Genomic DNA, 18,317 nt, shown 5'->3' with positions numbered 1-18,317 from the left:
TCCTGTGGATTATCACCCTGTGCTCCCAAGGAGCAGCACAGATTTCCTTTTTTCCTTTCCAGACAACCTTGGAAAATCCCCAATTTCCTCCCTTATTTTACCAAAAAACTCCAGCTCCCACCAGCTGCCCCAACTCTTTCCATCCTGTGCTCCCTGGGACACGTCACAGTGACCTCCAGCACCATCACCCTGCCCTTCCCTCCCCAGAGTCCCCAGAGCCCCCAATGTCCCCAGAGTCCCCAGAGTCTCCAGTGTCCCCAGTGTCCCCAGTGTCCCCAGAGCCCCCAGTGTCCCCAGTGTCCCCAGAGCCCCCAGTGTCCCCAGTGTCCCCAGTGTCCTCAGTGTCTGTCCCCAGTGTCTGTCTCCAGTGTCTCCAGTGTCCCCAGAGTCCCCGGTGTCCCCAGAGCTCCCAGTGTCCCCAGTGTCCCCAGCACAGGGCTCTGGGGTAAGAATGCCCAGGGTTTAAAAGCCACCCAGGAGGTGGAACCCTGGTGCTTCCAGACAAGTTTTCCAAGCTCAGCTGAGGGCTCATCCAGCCTGGGAGACAAAGAGGAGGGAGGAGCCCTTGGAACTGAGCAGGAAAAGGGGCATCAATACCTGGGAGCCCCAGCCAGGAGCACTCCAATGGAAAACCACCACAGGCTCTGCATCCTGCAGGAGACTGACCCCTGGAACAAGGACTAAACACCCTGGAGAAGGCATTTTAACCCGGGATAAATCACTGGGTCCTCACAGGGAAAACCCCAGGCTACACCTGAGAGTTCTGCAGCTCGACCCTTTCCGGGCCATGTTGCAGTTCAGATGCAGCTGCCTGTGCTGAGGATGCCACAGAGGAAACCACTTCATCCAGACCAATATTTCATCAAAGTTCTGGAGGAATGTGGGACTGAAAGCCCGACTGCTGCTGCTGTTCTCCCATCCCTGCTGTGTGAGTGAGCACCCTGATTTATTTCAGGCTTAGAGCTCCTGTCACTGAGCTCTCAAAATGATTTGTGTTGGCCACAGAAGGTCGTTCCTGTTTGTGTCAGGGAGAGCAGGAAAAGTGTCTTGTGAGAGGGGCATTGTCAGTGTGGCTGAGCTCCTGCTCCTTGGGGAAATATTACAGAATAAAAAGCTGCCAAGGTCAAGTGCAACAGCAGCACAGGCTGATATTAAAATAATGTTCCTGCTCATTGGCACTGTGGGACAGCTCCCACCTGTGATGCTGCATGAACTGTCCTCAGAGTGCAGGGAAATAATCCAGCAAAAGCAGCACGGAGCTGTGCCAGGGAAGAGTTAGATCTGAAACCAGGGAAAGGTTTTGTTCCCTCAGAGGGTTCAGGCACTGCCCAGGCTCCCCAGGAATGGGCACGGCCCCAGGGCTGCCAGAGCTCCAGGAGGGTTTGGACAAAGCCCTCAGGGATGCCCAGGGTGGGACTGTTGGGGTGTCTGTGCAGGGCAGGGGCTGCACTGGGTGATCCCTGTGGGTCCCTCCCAGCCCAGGGGATTCTGTGATTGTGTCTGCGGTTGCCCTTGTGCCAAAGCAGTGCCAGCCCAGCTGGGAGCCCGTGAGCTGAGATGTCCCTGGCCAGAAAACAGCCCTGGATGGAGCCCCTGCCCTGAGCTGTGTCTGCAAAGGGGCTGCAGCCCAGCATGAACCCCCCCTGACCACCCAGCCCCTCTCCCCAACAGCACACCCATGGAATCCCAAAGGTGGATTGAAACATTTGGGGTTAAAACCACGGGGTGTAAGGAAAAGTGGCTCAATTTGCTTTGTTTTCCAGTGCCTTGGAGCTTTAGAGACTCTTCTACAACCACCAGGGAAAAATTTGTCCCAAATCTGGAAAAAGGGTCCATTTCTGTGTGTGTGACTTTGACAGGGGGGTCTCTGCACCCCAGCAATTGAAACGTGGAGAGCTCTGGGCAGACAAGGGACGTGCCTTGGTAAGAAACTGGGGTTTTGGTGCACCCACGAGGGCTGACATCCCTTTTCCCTGCCCAGCCCGGGTCTGCTTTGCTCCCGGCCGTGGCTCAGGGTGTCCCAGCCGAGCCCCAGCAGGTCCCTCTGCAGCCACAGGGAAGGAGGAGCCGGCAGAGGCGGTTCCAGGGATGTTCCTGTTTTGGGGCAAAGGGAGGGACATGGAACAGGGCAGAGAGATCAGCACCAGCGGCAGGAACGGTGCAAACCCGGGTGTGCTGAACCCGCACATCCCCAAACCTCCCAGAGCCAGAAAACCAGGGAGAAAACTCTCCAGCGGGGTCTCCTCTCCCGGAGAGATTTCTTTGCTCTGGTGCCGCCATCCAGCGGGGGAAACTCCGCCGGGACACGGGACAGGCTGGGGAAGAGGGCGCTGAGCTCCGCACCCTCCCCGGGCTGCGCTCCCCGCCAGAGACTGCGGCTCCATCCTCCGTCTGTGAACCCCCAGCCCAGCCCGGGCGGGATGGAAACAGCCCAACGGCACCGGAACTCCTCGGGAACCCAGAGAGGGGCTGGGGAGGGGGGAGGATGCTCCGGGGTCAGGGGAGGCTGCGGGGTCCCGGCGGGGGGTCCGGGGGAGGAGGAAGGGGAGGTCAGGGGAGGGGAGGTCAGGCGGGGTCCCGGCGATGGGTCCGGGGTCCAGGGGAGGAGGAGGAGGAAGGGGAGCTGAGGTGAGGTCAGGTCAGGTCAGGTCAGGTCAGGCGGGGTCCCAGCGATGGGTCCAGGGCCCAGAGGAGGAGGAGGAGGAGGAAGGGGAGCTGAGGCCAGGCGGGGTCCCGGCCATGGGGACACCCCGGTCCCAGGGGACACTCCCAGCTCTCCCATTCCACCCCCGCCGCGGGATATCCGCAGCCCGAGCGCTCCGTGCCCGCACAAACCCCAATTCCAGCGCGTGTCCAGCCACACCGGGACTCCGAGGAGGGAAAAACACCCCAACACAAACTCCCTCCCCGCGGCTGCCCAGGGCGGGGAAATCCCTGGGGCGGCGGAACCCCTTTGGGCTCGGAGCGGGGGACCCACAACGCCCCGTGTGTTTGTTTGTTTGTTTGTTTGTTTGTTTGTTTGTTTGTTTGTTTGTTTGTCTGTCCCCACGGGCCCGGCAGAGAGGAGAGTTCAGGGGATATTCCGGAGCGCAGCCTCTCCCGGCAGCGCGGGGTTTGGGGCACAAAGGGACGGGGTTTGGGGCACAGAGGGACGGGGTCTGGGGCTCAAAGGGACGGGGTTTGGGGCTCAAAGGGACGGGGTTTGGGGCACAAAGGGACGGGGTTTGGGGCTCAAAGGGACGGGGTCTGGGGCTCAAAGGGACGGGGTCTGGGGCACAAAGGGACGGGGTTTGGGGCTCAAAGGGACGGGGTTTGGGGCACAGAGGGACGGGGTTTGGGGCACAGAGGGACGGGGTTTGGGGCGCCGGGGGGGTTTGGGGCGCCCCAGAGGAACCGCCGCGTTATCGGGGCGGGATTTGCCTCGATCGCTGTCAGAGATTCGCCTTGAAGGAAGAAAACAGTGGGGAAAAAATGTGTTTATGGGCATAAAATCAAAGAATTCCGGGGGTTTCTCCCGGCTGGAGGCAGCGGCTGTTCCCCTGAGGCGGCGCCCATTTCCAGGAAGGAGGCGGATTCCTCCGAAATCCAGGGGAAACCCCCGACTCTTTATTTTCCCTTTGAGCCGGGAGGAAATCTGCCCCGGGAACGGGCGCTGCGCACAAACAAACACTGCCCTCCCCTCGAGGAGCGCGAACGCCTTCCCGCCCCCTCAGAATCGCCAGAAAAGCGACTCTGGGAGCGGCAAATTCCCGATAACCCCGAGGAGGAGGAGGCGGCGAATTGAACCGGGGGGGTCCCGCCGGGGATGGATTTGGGGGCTGCGGGCCGGGGGAGGCTGTTCCTCTGCTGCGAACCCACCCCGAGCCCCAGCCCAGCCCGGGGAGGGAAGAGGGATGGGAAATGTTGCAAAATAATAATAATAATTAAATAAATAAATAAATAAATAAATAAAAGGAAATTTTGTGCGGGGAATTCGCTCCGCAGCTGCAAAGGGCCCGCGCCGGGGCCGGGGCTGAGAACTTGTCACAGCCGGAGTCTAAAAACCGGTAGCGGTGCCCAGGGCCCCTCTGTGGGTTTAATTGGGATCATAGAAAATATCCATCACTTCAGTTTTCGGAGCAGAGAACTATTTGGCTTGGAGCGGATCTCTGTTAATACACAAGCACAACCCAAAACCGGCAGAGGAAACACCGGCTGACAACGGGAAAGGGGGATTTTTCTTTTTAAACGATATAATTTATTTTAATGGCTGTTAAGGGACTTTCCCTGTGGTGCGGGCGGAGCAGTGAAAGCGCCGGGCAAAGGAGGGATGGGGAAAGCCCCGGAACTCTGCTCCTCCTCCTGCCGCCGGCCCAGGGCTGGACGGAGCAGCTCTCGGGGCCCCTGGGCGGGAGGAGAAATCTCTGCCCAGCCCGGGTAAAGCCCAGCCCGGGGGTAAAGCCCAGCCCAGACCCGCTAAAGCCCAGCCCGGGCGGGGCCAGGTGTTGCCGGTTCCCCTCTGCTCCTCCTCCTCCTCCTCCTCCTCCTCCTCCTCCTCCCCCCCTCCGCCCCGGGCCGTCCCTCTCCCGGGAAAGCGAAAGCGCGGTGGGCGGAAGGCGCGTTGTCCCCGCCGGGCCGGGACCAGAACCGGGACCAGAACCGGGACCGGGACCGGGACAGGACCCGGGACCACCATGGCCTCATCCCTGGGAAACTTCTTGCGACGGAGCCTCCGGCGCGCCGGGCGGAGAGGTGAGGGCGGGGCGGGACGGGGGGCGCCGGGGCCGGTGTCGGGTCCATCCCCATCCCCGTGCCGGGTCAGCTCCATCCCCATTCCCGGTTTCGGTATCGGGTCAGCTCCATCCCGGTGCAGGAGCCGCGGGCGGAGCGGGGCCGTTCCGGGCTGTGTCCGGTGTAACCGACGGCAGCGGAGCCGTTCGGTGCCCCGGCCCTGCCCGTTCGCCCCGCGGAACCAGCCCGGGCCGCCCGCGCCGGGTCACCGCGTGTTCTCGGGGTTCCGGCCCATCCCGGGGGTTCAGCCCCTCTGGAGAGCTGCTCCTCCTCTCCCGGGAGCCCCCCCCGGTCCAGCGGAGCCCCCCCCGGTCCAGCGGAGCCCAGCCCGGCCCCGGGGGCGCCCCCACAGCCCCCCGTCCCCCCCATCCCCACTGAACAAGGCAGGGCAGGCGATGCCACGGGCGGCGTTTGGACATCCCGGGGGTGTCCGTGGGGGGACACGGCGCCCCTCGGGACAGGGAGCGTTGCGGTGCGGGAATTCCTCACCCCGGGGCAGCACGGGGGGCAGCACGGGGGGCAGAGGGGGCAGCACGGGGGGCAGAGGGGGCAGCACGGGGGGCAGAGGGGGCAGCACGGGGGGCAGCACGGGGGGCAGCAGAGGGGGCCGAGCTCCTCCACAAACCCGCTCGGGAACCTTGGCCCGGCAGAGCCCGGCGGTTCTCCGGGAGGAAAGGAAGGAGCCGGTGGTGCCGCGGGCAGAGCGGGCCGAGCGCAGCCCGGGGCGATAAGGAGAGCCCGGGGCGATAAGGAGAGCCCGCGGCAGCCTTTGCCCCCGGTGCCGGGGCATGGACGGCTGAGGATCCGCGTCACCGGCAGCCGCTTCCCCCGGGCTCTTCCCTCCTCCCGGGGATGCTCCCGCTGCGGGGGCCGGCGCTGCTCCCCGAATCCCCTGACAGGGCTCTGGGACAGTCATTGGCTCTTGTCCCCCTGGTTTTTGTCCCTGGGACACGAGGCACATGAATTCAGCCGGTTTGGGGCAGCCTGGGGTCTCTGAGCCCACATTCAGCCTCCCGGACTGAACTCAGTTCCCTCCATCCCTCCCTGGAGCCTGGGGCTCATCTCCCGGCCCAGGGGTGGGGATTGGGGTCCTGGGGGGATTGGGGCTCTGCAGTGAGGGCAGTGCGGGCAGACCCGGCCCTGCTGGGCACCCACAGCTCCTCGTGCCGGGGCAGAGCCAAGCCTGGCACCTCCCGGCCCTCCAGAGCAGCAGGTTTGGCTTGTTTGCCTGTGAACCCCGTGGAAAAAATGCAAATCCAGTCCTTGCTGGGAACACATCTGCTGTTCTCTGAAACGCAGAGTGGAACTGGATGGGCAGGATTTCACTGCGCTTTCATCCTGCCCTGGTGATGGGAAAACGAGCAGTGCCAGTGTCCAGCGGGGATGGGGGACCCCAGACCCCTCCCACGGCCCAGCCTTGTTCCCTGGGGGTCCCCAGGAACCTCCTGCCTGGTCTGGGGTGGGGCTGGACCAAAGGCACTGCTGGAGCCTCCCAAGGGAGGGCAGGAGAAGAAATTCACATCTTGTCACCTTTTCCCTGGCCCGGAGCACCTCACCGGGCAGGGCCAGGGTGATCCCAAGGAGGATAAACCAGAGGCGTCCTCAGACAGTCCCATCCTTCATCTGCTGCAAAGGGTGAATTCTTTGGGATGAATTTCCTTGCCGAAGAGGAAGGACTTTGCATGTGGAGGTGGAGCAGCCCCGGGGTGGCTTTGAGCATCTCCCCACCCTGAGCTGGGAAAGGCATTTCTGGTCCTGGGAGGGAACAGCCTTGGATGGGACCAGGGGTGTCGCCTCCTCCTGTGAGCCTTCTGTTCCCATCAGCTCCAGTGAGCCGAGCACAGGCTGGGGAGCTGTTTCCAGGCTAAGGGAGGTCACTCTGGGGCTGAGGGGACACGTGGGGAGGGGTCCCCCAGCCCTGCCTTTGGAGAAGGAGCCTTGCTTTGAGAAGTGTAACAGGAGTGGCTGATCACGGCCATGCCTTGCCCTGACCAGTGTGACACAACCAGGAGAGCCCAGGGACAGACTCTGGGGTCTGGGGACAAACTGCAAGAGCCAGTAATCCCATCCATCCACCCACACATTTATTTTTCTTGCTGTTCCCAAAAGAACAGCTCAGCTTTTCTGCTCCAGCTCCCCACCATAACCAGAGATGGGGCAGTTTCTGTGTCAAGAACAAGGTGTAAATGGAGGCACAAGTGGCCTCTGGGAGAGGGGAGAGCTGTAGCATGGCCTGGCTGCAGTTTCTGTATTTAACTCCTTTTCTTTCCAGCCCTCGGATCTCCCTGTCCCACTGTGGCCATCCAGGGTCTTCTCCCTCCTCTCCTGGTTGTCCAGGGTGTGACAGCTGATGCCTCCCAGCCGCCCTCCCCAGCCAGCCCAGCAAGATCTGGGGTGTAACCTCCAGGAACTGCTTTGCGTTTGGGGCTGTGGTTTCGGGAAAACCCTCGAGCAGCTCATTTGCAATCAGCAGTTCCCAGGATATCTGGCTGGGAGAGGCTGGGATTCATCTGGCTGCAGCTTTAGGAGGTGCTCAAACAATGTCTGGGCTGGTTTGTTTTGCTGTTTACTTCCCCTGAGGGAATAAAATTAACTGCTATAAACACATTCCCACTCCTCCCTGAAGATGTTTAATGCAGACCCCTCTGCCCTCCCCTGTTCCGTGTGCCTGCTTTGCTCTGGCATCCTTCTGCCCTCACTGGGCTGGGGCAGAGGAAGGCTGGGGGGTGTCCTAGGATTATTTTCCCTAAAAGACTCATAAAAGTCATTTTTTTTTCCTTTTTGTGTCCCCAGCTGTTCATTTTTGGGGACCAGAAGTCCTGGGCACCAGGACCTGGTTATTTCCAGCCCCTTTGGCCAGTTCACATGTAACTCTATGACTCCTCCCCTGCCCTCAGGACACCTCACACCTTTCATTGCACTCTGATCTTATTTTTTTTTGGGGATCTTTTTGGCTCCAGAAGGAAAGGATGGGGCCTCTGCTGCAGAGAACACTCCCCCACGGGCTCCACAGGGGAAGGCGGGGGAGCGGAGCTCAGCCTTCTGCTCTGCTGGACAGTTCTTCTTCGAGTACCTGGTGGTGGTGTCACTGAGGAGGACCCCAGATGGGCATTATGAGCCCAAGATCACCTACCAGTTCCCAAAGGTATTTAGTCCTGTGTTTCTGATGAGATTAGTTTTCCATATTTAGAGGGATGTTGTTTATTCCCCATCATTAAACCCGTGGGAGAAGGAAAAGGTGCCCCATGGCCTTGAGTCACAGCCCCAGACCCAGGACTTTGCCTGCCCTGGTTGGGGTTGCTGGGACCATCTGTCCCTCCCCGCGGCCCCAGCCCAGGCCACAGACCCCAGGAGGAAACTCCCAGGGCTTGTCCCTGGCCTCCTGTCCCAAAAGGGAGACCACAGTGGGGAAATCACCCCTCAGGGAGATGGCACAGGACGAGATCCCAGGCTGCAGAGGGTCCCTCTGCTTTGCCTCACTGTCCGTGGGGGGAGAGTGAAAACTTTGATTTTTGGGAAGTGCTTGTCCAGACACGTGCGGGCCCCTTCTGCATCACCCCGAGCCGGGGGTTGCTTGGGGACAGCCCTAATCCCACTGGACCCCCCCCATTCCTGGTGAGGACAGGGACCCTCCCTCTCCCTGACTCTTGGCCTCTCCTCCTTCCAGCGCGAGAACCTGCTCAAGGGCCAGAAGGAGGAGGAGGAGCGTCTCCTCCAAGCCATCCCCCTCTTCTGCTTCCCTGACGGCAACAACTGGGTGCCTGTCACGGAGTTCACCAGGTACCTGCCCCACTGCAGGCTCTGGGCTGGGACCCCACCCCTGCTGGGCTCCTGGGGGCTGCAAGGACCAGCCCAGCCTGGTCCAGCCCAGCCCATCCTCACGTTTTCTCTCCTTGCAGCGAAACCTTTTCCTTTGTCCTGACCAACGTGGATGGCAGCAGGAAGATTGGCTACTGCAGGAGGCTGCTGGTGAGCCCACCCCTCCCCACCCCAGCAGGGGTGTCACCCCCTCCCCACGGTGGGACAGTCCCCTCCTGCCATGGCCAGGGTTCAGCTCCTGGGGACAGGCCTCAGAAAGCCCCTGGCCTGTCACAGTTGGGGACACAAAAAGAACTGCACTCACCCGTCAGGTAGAAACAGAGAAAAAAAGAACTATTTATTATGATTTAAATTTTATGTAATATTTGAGGTTTAGTCAAAGATTAGTCATTGAGAGGAACACCTTCTCTAACTCCAGTAGTCAATACAAAAGTCCATCATTTAGAGAAATAAAAATAATGCAGATTGTTTTTAAAAAACTTCACAAAAAAGTATATAAACTATCATCAGAAGGGTAGAGATTACAGCAATACTGGCCTTGACCAAAATGAAGAAAAGCAGCAAGAAGGGACCCAAAGGGGTTTTTAAAAGCTCTTTGCTGAGGCATCACTCAGATGTTGGATGGAGGAAACAAGTGTTCACAGAGTGTGTGGATGGGGCACCTGGGGACGTGACTGAGGGGGGAATGTGGTGCTGCTGGGCTGACTTTTGGATTTGGAGATCCTGGAGGGCTTTTCCAAACTTAATGGTGCTGTGATTCCCCACTGGCCTCCCCAGTTTCCCTGGATATCTTGGAGAATGTGTGTCTGGGTGGGAGGAGAGTTTGGAAATACCCCAAAGGACTTTACACCAAAATAATTAACAGCTCAGGCACCCCAATCACCTTCTCTGGGCACCCAAATCACCTTCTCTGGGCACCCTCTGCTCTTCCAACATCACCTTGGTCTTGGCCCTGGCTTTGAAAATCCCCCAGGGAGTGACTGGGAGTCTGAGGGGAGCCAGTGGGGATCCCTTTGGAGAGCGTGGAGCTGCTGCAGGGAGATGCTCAGACCCTTTTCCTGCACTTTTCCAGCCATCCGGGCGCGGCGTCCGGCTCCCCGAGGTTTTCTGCATCATCAGCTGCCTGGGCTGCTTTGGGCTCTTCTCCAAGGTAGGGAGGTGGTGGCTCTGCCCCACTGCTGGTCCTGGAAACCGCTCCTTGTTCTGCTGTGGGTTCCTGGCTCACATTTTCTCCCCCAGATCCTGGACGAGGTGGAGAAGAGGCGGCAGATCTCCATGGCAGTGATCTACCCCTTCATGCAGGGCCTGCGGGAATCGCCCTTCCCGGCCCCGGGGAAAACCGTCACCATCAAAAGCTTCATCCCCGACTCGGGCACAGAGGTTGGTGCGGGGCTTGGGGGAGCCCGGGCTTGTCTGGGAGCTCCCTCCACACCTGCAGCACCCAGGGGTGCTCACCACAGCAGGGCAGGGTGGGCCAGGCTGCCAGGGGCCTCATCCCTGGGGAATTAGGGGTGTGATCTCTCTCCTGGTGCAGGAGGAGAGCAGTGAGGGTGAGGATGGAGCCCATCCCCAGGGGATGCTGCCCCATCCTCTGCAGCTCCCCCAGTCTGGAGCTGAAAGTGCCACACAAAAACCTCTCCCCACACCATGCCAGGGCTTGCCTGGCCCCGCTGCCAGAGCGGGATGTTGTGCCAGGAGCTGGGATTAGGGTGTCCTGCCAGGGCCCGGGAGGGGCAGGTTATGCCGGGGCTGGGAGCTGCTCCTGAGCCACATCAGCTCCTCGGGCAGGCTGGGGAGCACAGGGGTGCCAGGGGTGCTGTGGGCTGCAAATTTCTTCCCAAAGGAGGTGTTCAGGCACTGTCCAGTGGAATCACCATCCCTAGAAGTGTTCACAAAACACGTGGATGTGGCAGTTGGGGATGAGGGTTAGTGGTGAACGTGGAGTTGATGATCTTAGAAGGATTTTCCAGCCCTGATCATTCCGTGTTCCCATGATTATAGTCTCCACACCACTCTGCTCAGCTCCCAGCCTTGATTTCTGCCTGGTGTGGCCCCCTAGGTGGGTGCAGGTGTGTGATAAGCCCAGTCTTTTCCTGTGGAGAAGAGATCTGATCCAGGCATGGATGAGAAGGTCCCACTGTGCCCACACACAGCCCAGACTCGCACGGGCACAGCCTTTTAATTTGCTTTTGCTTTCTCTTGTGGCAAAGCCAAGCTGGAAAAACGGGGAAGATCCATTCTGGCACTGGGTAAAACATCCTCAATGCTGAGCACCCCATGGATGTGCCCGGCCAGGGAGGGCCTGGGAGCAGGATCCCTCCTCTCTAGAGCATTTAGCAGCTGGTGATCTAAGTGATTTCCTCATCCAGGGAGCTTGTGCAAGACTCTGCAGGTTGCTCAATGCTCTGTCCCAGGGCCACGGTTGGGAGCGTGGCCTGGGCTGCCAGAGGGAGGAGGAATGAGGATGTTCTTCGAAAGAGCTGCACTCTGGGGCTCTGGGCAGGGGCTGGAGCAAGGCAGGGAGACCAGGAAAGGAGGAGAAATAAATCCTGGGTATTGCATGGGCTGAGAGCTGGGGATGGGGCAGGATTCGTGCTGGAAAGGGACTCTGGAGCCCAGCCAAGGCTGAGAAGATGCTGCTTTAGTGGAAAGGCAAATGGAGAAGGGGATTTTCCTCCTGAAGGGTGGGGAGAGAGGCCAGGATTGTGTCATCAGCTACACAGTCCTGTTAACCCTTCAGTACCCACCGTGTCCAGCACCATGGGGATTGGTGGGATTGGGAGACTGGTGGGCAAAGGCAGTTGAGTAGCCAGCCCGCCTGCAAATATCTGTTAAATCCCTCACTTTTGTGACATCTTAGTCAGGAATTGCCAGGCTGACCCTGCCAGAGAGCCTTTAGAGGAAGGTTTTGTGGCATTTGTAGAGGTCATGCCCTCCCCAGTCCTCCCTTTCCTGGCAGCTCACAGATGACCTGTCAGACACTGAGATGGGACATGTCCCTGCCACCCCCTTCCAGAGACTTGGGAGCACTGGAGAAAAGAGGCATTTGGGTTAAATTTCAGTGCCCAAATAAAGAGCCCCACAGTGCAAATCACTGGTGGCTTCCCTGAGCTCTCAGCACTGCACAGGCTGAATCTCCTGGTGGGATGAAATGGGGTTTGTCCCTTGGACATGGACACGGGGCAGATGCTGCAAACTCTGGGTCATTAATTCATTAATTGCTTCCAAATCACCTTCTCAGGGAGCCAGGGCAGGATGGGGGGAGTGTTGCCTCTCTAAGCTGGGGCTCCATGGCTCTTCCCTGGCAGCTCATCGAGCTCACACGGCCTGTGGACGCCCACCTGGAGCACGTGGAGTTCCAGGCTCTGCTCCAGCGGCTCAGCCCTCACCTCATCCTGCACATCTTCGCCTCTGCCACGCTGGAGCGACGGCTCATTTTCCTGGCCGAGGAGCTGAGGTCAGTCCTGATCTCTTTATTACAAAAACACCCATAAAAACACCCTTGAAGTGGCAGAGGACAGAGCAGAGGTGGGATGTTCCTCCTCCCTGCCGTGACACCACCTCTGGCTGCCTGTTCTGCAGTGTCCTGTCCCAGTGCATCCACGCCGTGGCTGCTCTCCTGTACCCCTTCACCTGGGCCCACACCTACATCCCCGTGGTCCCCGAGTGCCTGCTGGACACCGTGTGCTGCCCCACGCCCTTCATGGTCGGCATCCAGATGCGTCACCTGGAGCAGGTCCTGGAGCAGCCCATGGAGGAGGTATTGCACCCACAGGGGAGGGGAGGGAGCTGCATGGGGCCGTGGGTTAATCTGTGTCCCCAGGTTTGGCTTGGCCCTGGGGGCTGGAGGCTCTGATTGTGCCCTTTTCCCATCCAGGGAGGCTGGAAATTGGGGTGTCCTTGTCCCCTCATGTCCCCCATGAGCTGCCATGGCTCTGGCAGTTCCTCCATGTCCCCTCCCCTGTTGGCACCTGGGGCAGTATGTCCCCACTGCCCTGGGAGCTCCCTGCCCCCTGCGGCTCCAGGAGCTGCTTTTGGGGTCATCCCAGTCTTGAGGCTGTGCAGGGACAAGCCACCAAACCTGCAGCAGAAATTGTCCTCGTGGGGAGTGCCCTGGTCCCCCTGCCCAGGTCTCTCCCTCCCCTCTCCTGCCCCCCTCACAGGCTGGTGACACACCACCCCAAAGAGGTGGCAGGAAGCCCAGAGGCCTTTGCAGGGCTAAACCTGGTCACTCCCTGCTCTCTTTCAGGCTCTGATAGTTGATCTCTGTGAAGGGAAGATCATCCGGGCGGTAGGTGCTCCCGCTGTGGGTGTGGGGCTGGGGGGGCCTGGGTAACCCCAGGAAGGGCCTTTTCTCCTTGGCTGTCACCTGCCTGGCAGCTTCCACATCTTTAAATGGCTTCAAACTGCCAGAGGGCAGGGTTAGGTGGGATTTGGGGAAGGAATTCCTCCCTGTGAGGGTGGTGAAGCCCTGGCACAGATTGCCACAGAGGCTGTGGCTGCCCCTGGATCCCTGGAAGTGCCAAGGCCAGGCTGGACAGGGCCTGGAGCAATGTGGTCTAGTGGAAAGTGTCCCTGCCCATGGCAGGGGGTGGAATGAGATGGGCTTTAATATCCCTTCTACCCCAAACCCATCTGGGGTTTTGTGTTCTATGATTTTGGGGGCAGAACCGTGTCAGTGGCACCTGCCCAGGGGGAACATCCCGTGTGGGGATGTCTACAGCCACTGCACCTGGCTTTGGAGCCAGAGCAGCAGGGGCCATGCACTGGATATCCCACACCCACATCTCTGCAGGACATTGTGATGATGATTAATGAATGAGCTTTGAAAGCCCCACTGACGGGCTGTACCAACGGCCCCCTGAGCCAGATTCCCTCTGGTGCTTCCCATTGCCTTCCAGGTGGGTGATGAGGAGGAGATCCTGCCCAGAAAGCTGCAGAACGAGATGCTGGTATCTCTGAACAGGCACAACAACAACAACAACGAGCATAGTAAGGATTTCTGTCATGGTAAACCAGCCCTGATGTGCCCTCTCCATGGTTAGAGACTTCAGCCAAGGGATTTTCCTAAAAATCAGCTGGTCTGGGATGTTTCTCCCCCTGTTTGCAGCGGTAATCCCTTGGCTTTTCCTCTGTCCTTTGAAACACGAGAGCAGGGACAGATAATTCTGCTGGAAAAATGGATTTTTTGCTAATATTTAGCATGTTAACATGCTGCCACCCTGGAAAGCAACACCTTGGAAAGCCAGGGGATCCCTCAGGAAAATTACTCTGATCTTTGATTAGTGGCAGAGGAAAGCTCTAAGCAAGCAATTCCTCGGGGTGCAAACACAAACCAGGTTAAAATCAGCCATCAGCTCAGAGGTCCCATCCCCACCCCTCGTGTTCTGTGTCCCCTCCAGCCTTGGAGCAGGTGAACACGCTGGTGTCAGAGGCCTTTGTGCACTTCTTTGTGCGGCTGGTGGGGCACTACGCCTCCCACATCAAGTGGGGCAGGAGTGGCTCTGGCAGCTTCCAGGAACGAGCCTTCTGCAAGGCCATCGCCTCCAAGAGCTGCCGCAGGTTCGCCAAGAAGTTTGTGAAGACCAACATGTTCTCCCTATTTATTGAGGAAGCAGAGAAGAGCAGGATGCCACAGGAAGGTAACGGGCCCATTTCTCTTCCCCACCCCTGTCGAGGGAGCTCTGGGGAACCCTGGGCTGGTTGGTTTGGGGGCAGAGAACACCTTGTGCCTGGTGAGGGGTGGGATGAAGGCCAAGCTGAGGGTGCTCAGGGCACTGAGCAGATCCTGTTTGCTCTCAATGGCCTCATTTCTCCATCTCTCAAGCAAAAAAAACCCCAAAAATCCTCATTTGTGACTCCCCATCCCTGGAAATGTCCAAGGCCAGATTGGATGGGGCTTGGAGCAAACTGGTCTAGTGAAAGGTGTTTTCCCCAGGGCAGAGTTTGGAATTGGATGAGCTTTAAGATCCCTTCCAACCCAACCAGTGTGGGATTCTGTGATTCATTTTAGATCTTGTCACTTGCTGGAGCTGGGGCCGCTCACTGGGAGCTCCGTGTTGAGGCAAACAAATGGCAGCAGCACAAACATTTGGCTTGGGCACAGCAGCACCTGCAGGAGCCTGACTCAGCTCAGCCCCAGCTCTGTGGCAGCAGGAATGGTCCTTCCTCCTTCCTGGGGATTCACAGAGCACAGGGCAGAGCTGAGCCTCCTCCCAGCCTGGGACGAGGACAAATGGACAGTGGAGGTGGAGGAAACCATCCAAAAACTGTATTGGTGGATGGAGACATCCTGGGCTGGGATCTGCCACCCTGGGGGCCTCCTGCTGGCACTGCCTCAGGTGCTGCTTCTCTGCCCTTTTAGGTGAGACCTTGTAAGACAAACCTGGGGAGGAAGAGAGGAATGGCACAATCTCTGTCTTTATATTCCCAGTCTGCATCAGTACTCTGGATTTTTGCTGGGTCTGCTGCTTTCTCCCTTCCTTGCTAGTGGGAAACACAAAACTGAACAGGAGTGAGCACAGGGGTTAAAACCTCTGGCTAACCCAGCATAATAAAGCCTATTTTGGTTGAGAGAGGTGGGTGGCATTGCAACCACCCCCATTTCACAGACTTACATAATCCCAGAATTCCAAAAAATTAGAAGGGAGAGGGACCTTCAAAGGGCATCTTGTTCCATGCCCTGGGCAGGGACACTTTCCACTACCCCACATTGCTCCAAGCCCCATCCAGTCTGCCTTGGACACTTCATTTCCACATTTTCCCTGGGTCCTCTCTGGATGTCCATAATCCAGGATGGTCTGGGACAAAAACACTTCCCAGGACTGGGGCTGTGCAGCCCTGTGTCTCCCATTCCACACACCATGACCTTTTCTCCTCCACAGCGTATTTCCAGCAGAAAATAAAAGAGTACCACGAACAGAAGAAGCACCAAAGGGACTCCTGAGGTCCAGCCTGGGAGCAGAGGAGCAGGACTAGGACTGACACATCCCTGCCAGCAGCAGCACACTGGACTCTGTTCCTGCCCACCTGGGGCTCCTGAGCTGCCCCGGCAGCCCTGAGCACCAGCCCTGCCCTTTCCTCCTCAGGGCATCATTGCACTGGAAAACTCTTTGCACAGGAGTAGCACCAGGCTGGGATTTATTTCCCAGTCGTGGCTGCTCCAGGGACAGACTGTGACTCCCAGTGCTTGGCCCTGCACAGACCTTGTCCCCCAGCACCTCACACAGAGGAAGGGCAGCACAACAAGGGTTTAGAGTGATTATTAGAAGGGGGGAAAAAAACAAAGGATGAGTAGGAAATAGCGTTACTTCTGATTAAAACAAACCAGGAGTTTGCAAATAAGGAACATCCCATTGCACAGTTCCTGAGGTTTTGTTATTAACAACTGGTTTATATTGTTTTATTGGGCCATTGTTAAACACCAGCAGGAGTTTGTGGGGGGTGTTTAGTAGTTTCCTCTCTCGCATCACTGGTGCCACAAAGAGCCAAGTTTGTCTTTCTAAGGAAACAAAAATAGTCATTTCCAGCAGGTTATTTATTTGTGCTGGAGCAAACTGTGAAGGCCACATGGCTGTGGGGTGTCAAGGGGGAAACAGCTGATCCACAGCTCTGGGGAGGGAGGAATTTGTTCCATCCCAGAGTAAAACATGTCACTGTCCTCCTTGGGTCTGGTCTTGGTGCCAACTTCCTTTAAAACCTCACCATTTGTCTCTGAAATGTGATGCCAGCAGCAGATTAAAGCTAAATGATGTTTCTTTTTTCTGAATACACTCAGACAGGAAATAAATATTGCAGCAGGGAAGCTGGGCTGGGGCTGCAGATCTGACTGGTCCCACCCACAGAAACCCAAGCCAGGCACAAAAGGCTCCAATGAAGGCAGAGCTTCATTCTCCTCTCGGGGATGTTACAGCCAGGCTGTCACATTGCTTGGTACCAACCAGGCATCAAAATATCAGAAATATTCTGGAATCAAGGAATCTCAGACTTGTTTGGGATGGAAGGGATGTTCGTGATCACCCAGTTCAACCCTCTGCCATGGGCAAGGACATTTTCCACTGTCCCAGGTCTCTCCAAGCCCTGTCCAGCCTGGTCTTGGACACTTCCAGGGATCCAGGGGCAGCCACAGTTTCTCTGGGCACCCTGTGCCAGGGCCTCACCACCCTCACAGGGAAGAGTTTCTTCCTAAAATCCCATCTAAAATTCCCCTATTTTAATTTAAATCCATTCCTCCTTGTTCTATCACTGTTGCCTTGTGCAAAAAGTCCCTCTCTTTTTTAAAGGTACTTATTAAATTCTGGCTTTAATGCCCAAAGGTGGGCAGACCCTTTGCTGGGGACACTGGGAAGGCTCAGCTGGGAGCAGGGACACCGAGGCTGGGTCACATTGCAGCACATCAGCACAACCCACAGCGTATTTTTAAATCCTTCCTGGTCAAGATTTGCCCAACACTCAGTCCAAGCCTACAACAAGTAAATAAAACAGTGCCAAGAAATATTTCCCCGAATTGGAAAGAGCTCATTTATTCTGCTAAATTGTTCACATAGCTCCCAGCAAAGCCCTGGCCAACTCACACCATCCAAAAAGCTTGGGGCCCAGCCAACAGACAGCTCATTCCCCGCTGCTGATTTGGGCCTCAATCCCTCTGTGCAGCTGCTCTGAGGAAGATAATTTCATGCTCTGGCATGTGTCACCCTCCACCAGCGGCCTCAGTGCCAGCAAACAGCCCTGGGAGGGTTCACCCTGCCAGAGCCACCCCAGGGTGACAGCCCAGTGCCCCCAACTGCCCCAGGGCAGGAACAGCCCCTGCTCCCACCCCACTCCCAGCCCACCTGGCCATAACCTCTGACCTGCTGCAGGCCTCACCCTCTGGAAATGATTAAACTCCTCTGCAGCTCCATTCCACGCTCACAGCAGCACTGGAGGTACCCGGGGCAAGCTGGGTAGGATGGGAAAAGGAGGAAAATAGTGTTTTGAAACAAAACTGAGCCTTTGATGACACACAAAGAGGCCCTGAGGTGTCCTGACCTGCCCCTTTCCTGCCTTAAACCCCTTATCAGAGCAAGGGAACTCCTTCAGGACTTCTTAAAAAGCCAACACAACACCCAGTGGAAATTTCCAGCTTCTCTTTACAAGCTGAGAGGAAAACCTGCAGAGCAGAACTGTATTTTTTTAGCAGGGTGTGTTCTCAGTCCCAGGTGCTGCAGAAGCTCTTTCTCCTGAGTGTCTTCTCAACACAGCAGAAAGTGAAAGGGCCCACCAGGAGATCAGGCTGAGCCCACAAATCCCCTGTCCCCCTTCTCAGCCCCACAAATCCCCTGTCCCCCTTCTCAGCCCCACAAGCACATCTGATGTGACCCATGGCCACAGACAGGGCAGGTGGAAAGGTCGTTTATTCCAGTATCTGTCACCATACCCAGAGCCACAGCAGCACTCCAGAGGGCTTGGATTGCCAGCAGTGACTGTTCCCTGATAATACTGAAACTACATCACAGAGAAATGGAATTTTTTCTTGGCTGGGGGCATCCAAACTTCCAGGCAGCGAAAAGCTTAGAAAAAGGTGTCCTATTGCATTTCCTGAACAGCAACAGGCTGTAGTTCTGCACATGGAAGTCTGGTCCCACACAGCATTTTAAAGGATTTGGTTCTTCTCCAGTCTCAAGTACCAGTAACAAACTGTTTGGAGCAGCCTAATCTCAAACCCCTGAGGACTGAGAGCAGGAATCTCC

The 18,317-nt window shown here is 57.6% G+C and overlaps 1 protein-coding gene across 1 annotated transcript; it reads left to right on the top strand.

Annotated features, from left to right (window-relative positions):
• The first annotated feature begins 4,651 nt into the window (after positions 1-4,651).
• On the top strand, positions 4,652-17,066 carry DENND2D (DENN domain containing 2D). The gene is made up of 12 exons (XM_083878687.1): positions 4,652-4,731; positions 7,731-7,915; positions 8,438-8,550; positions 8,670-8,739; positions 9,662-9,739; positions 9,829-9,969; positions 11,898-12,046; positions 12,172-12,349; positions 12,839-12,880; positions 13,491-13,581; positions 13,992-14,231; positions 15,474-17,066. The coding sequence occupies exons 1-12, from the start codon at positions 4,674-4,676 to the stop codon at positions 15,533-15,535; spliced, it is 1,407 nt and encodes a 468-aa protein (XP_083734813.1). The 5' UTR covers positions 4,652-4,673; the 3' UTR covers positions 15,536-17,066.
• The last annotated feature ends 1,251 nt before the right edge of the window (positions 17,067-18,317 follow it).

Source organism: Zosterops lateralis (genome assembly GCF_965231275.1).
Source record: "Zosterops lateralis genome assembly, chromosome: 26".
NCBI classification, from domain to species: Eukaryota; Metazoa; Chordata; class Aves; order Passeriformes; family Zosteropidae; genus Zosterops; species Zosterops lateralis.
This window is presented reverse-complemented; position numbering and strand designations above follow the sequence as displayed.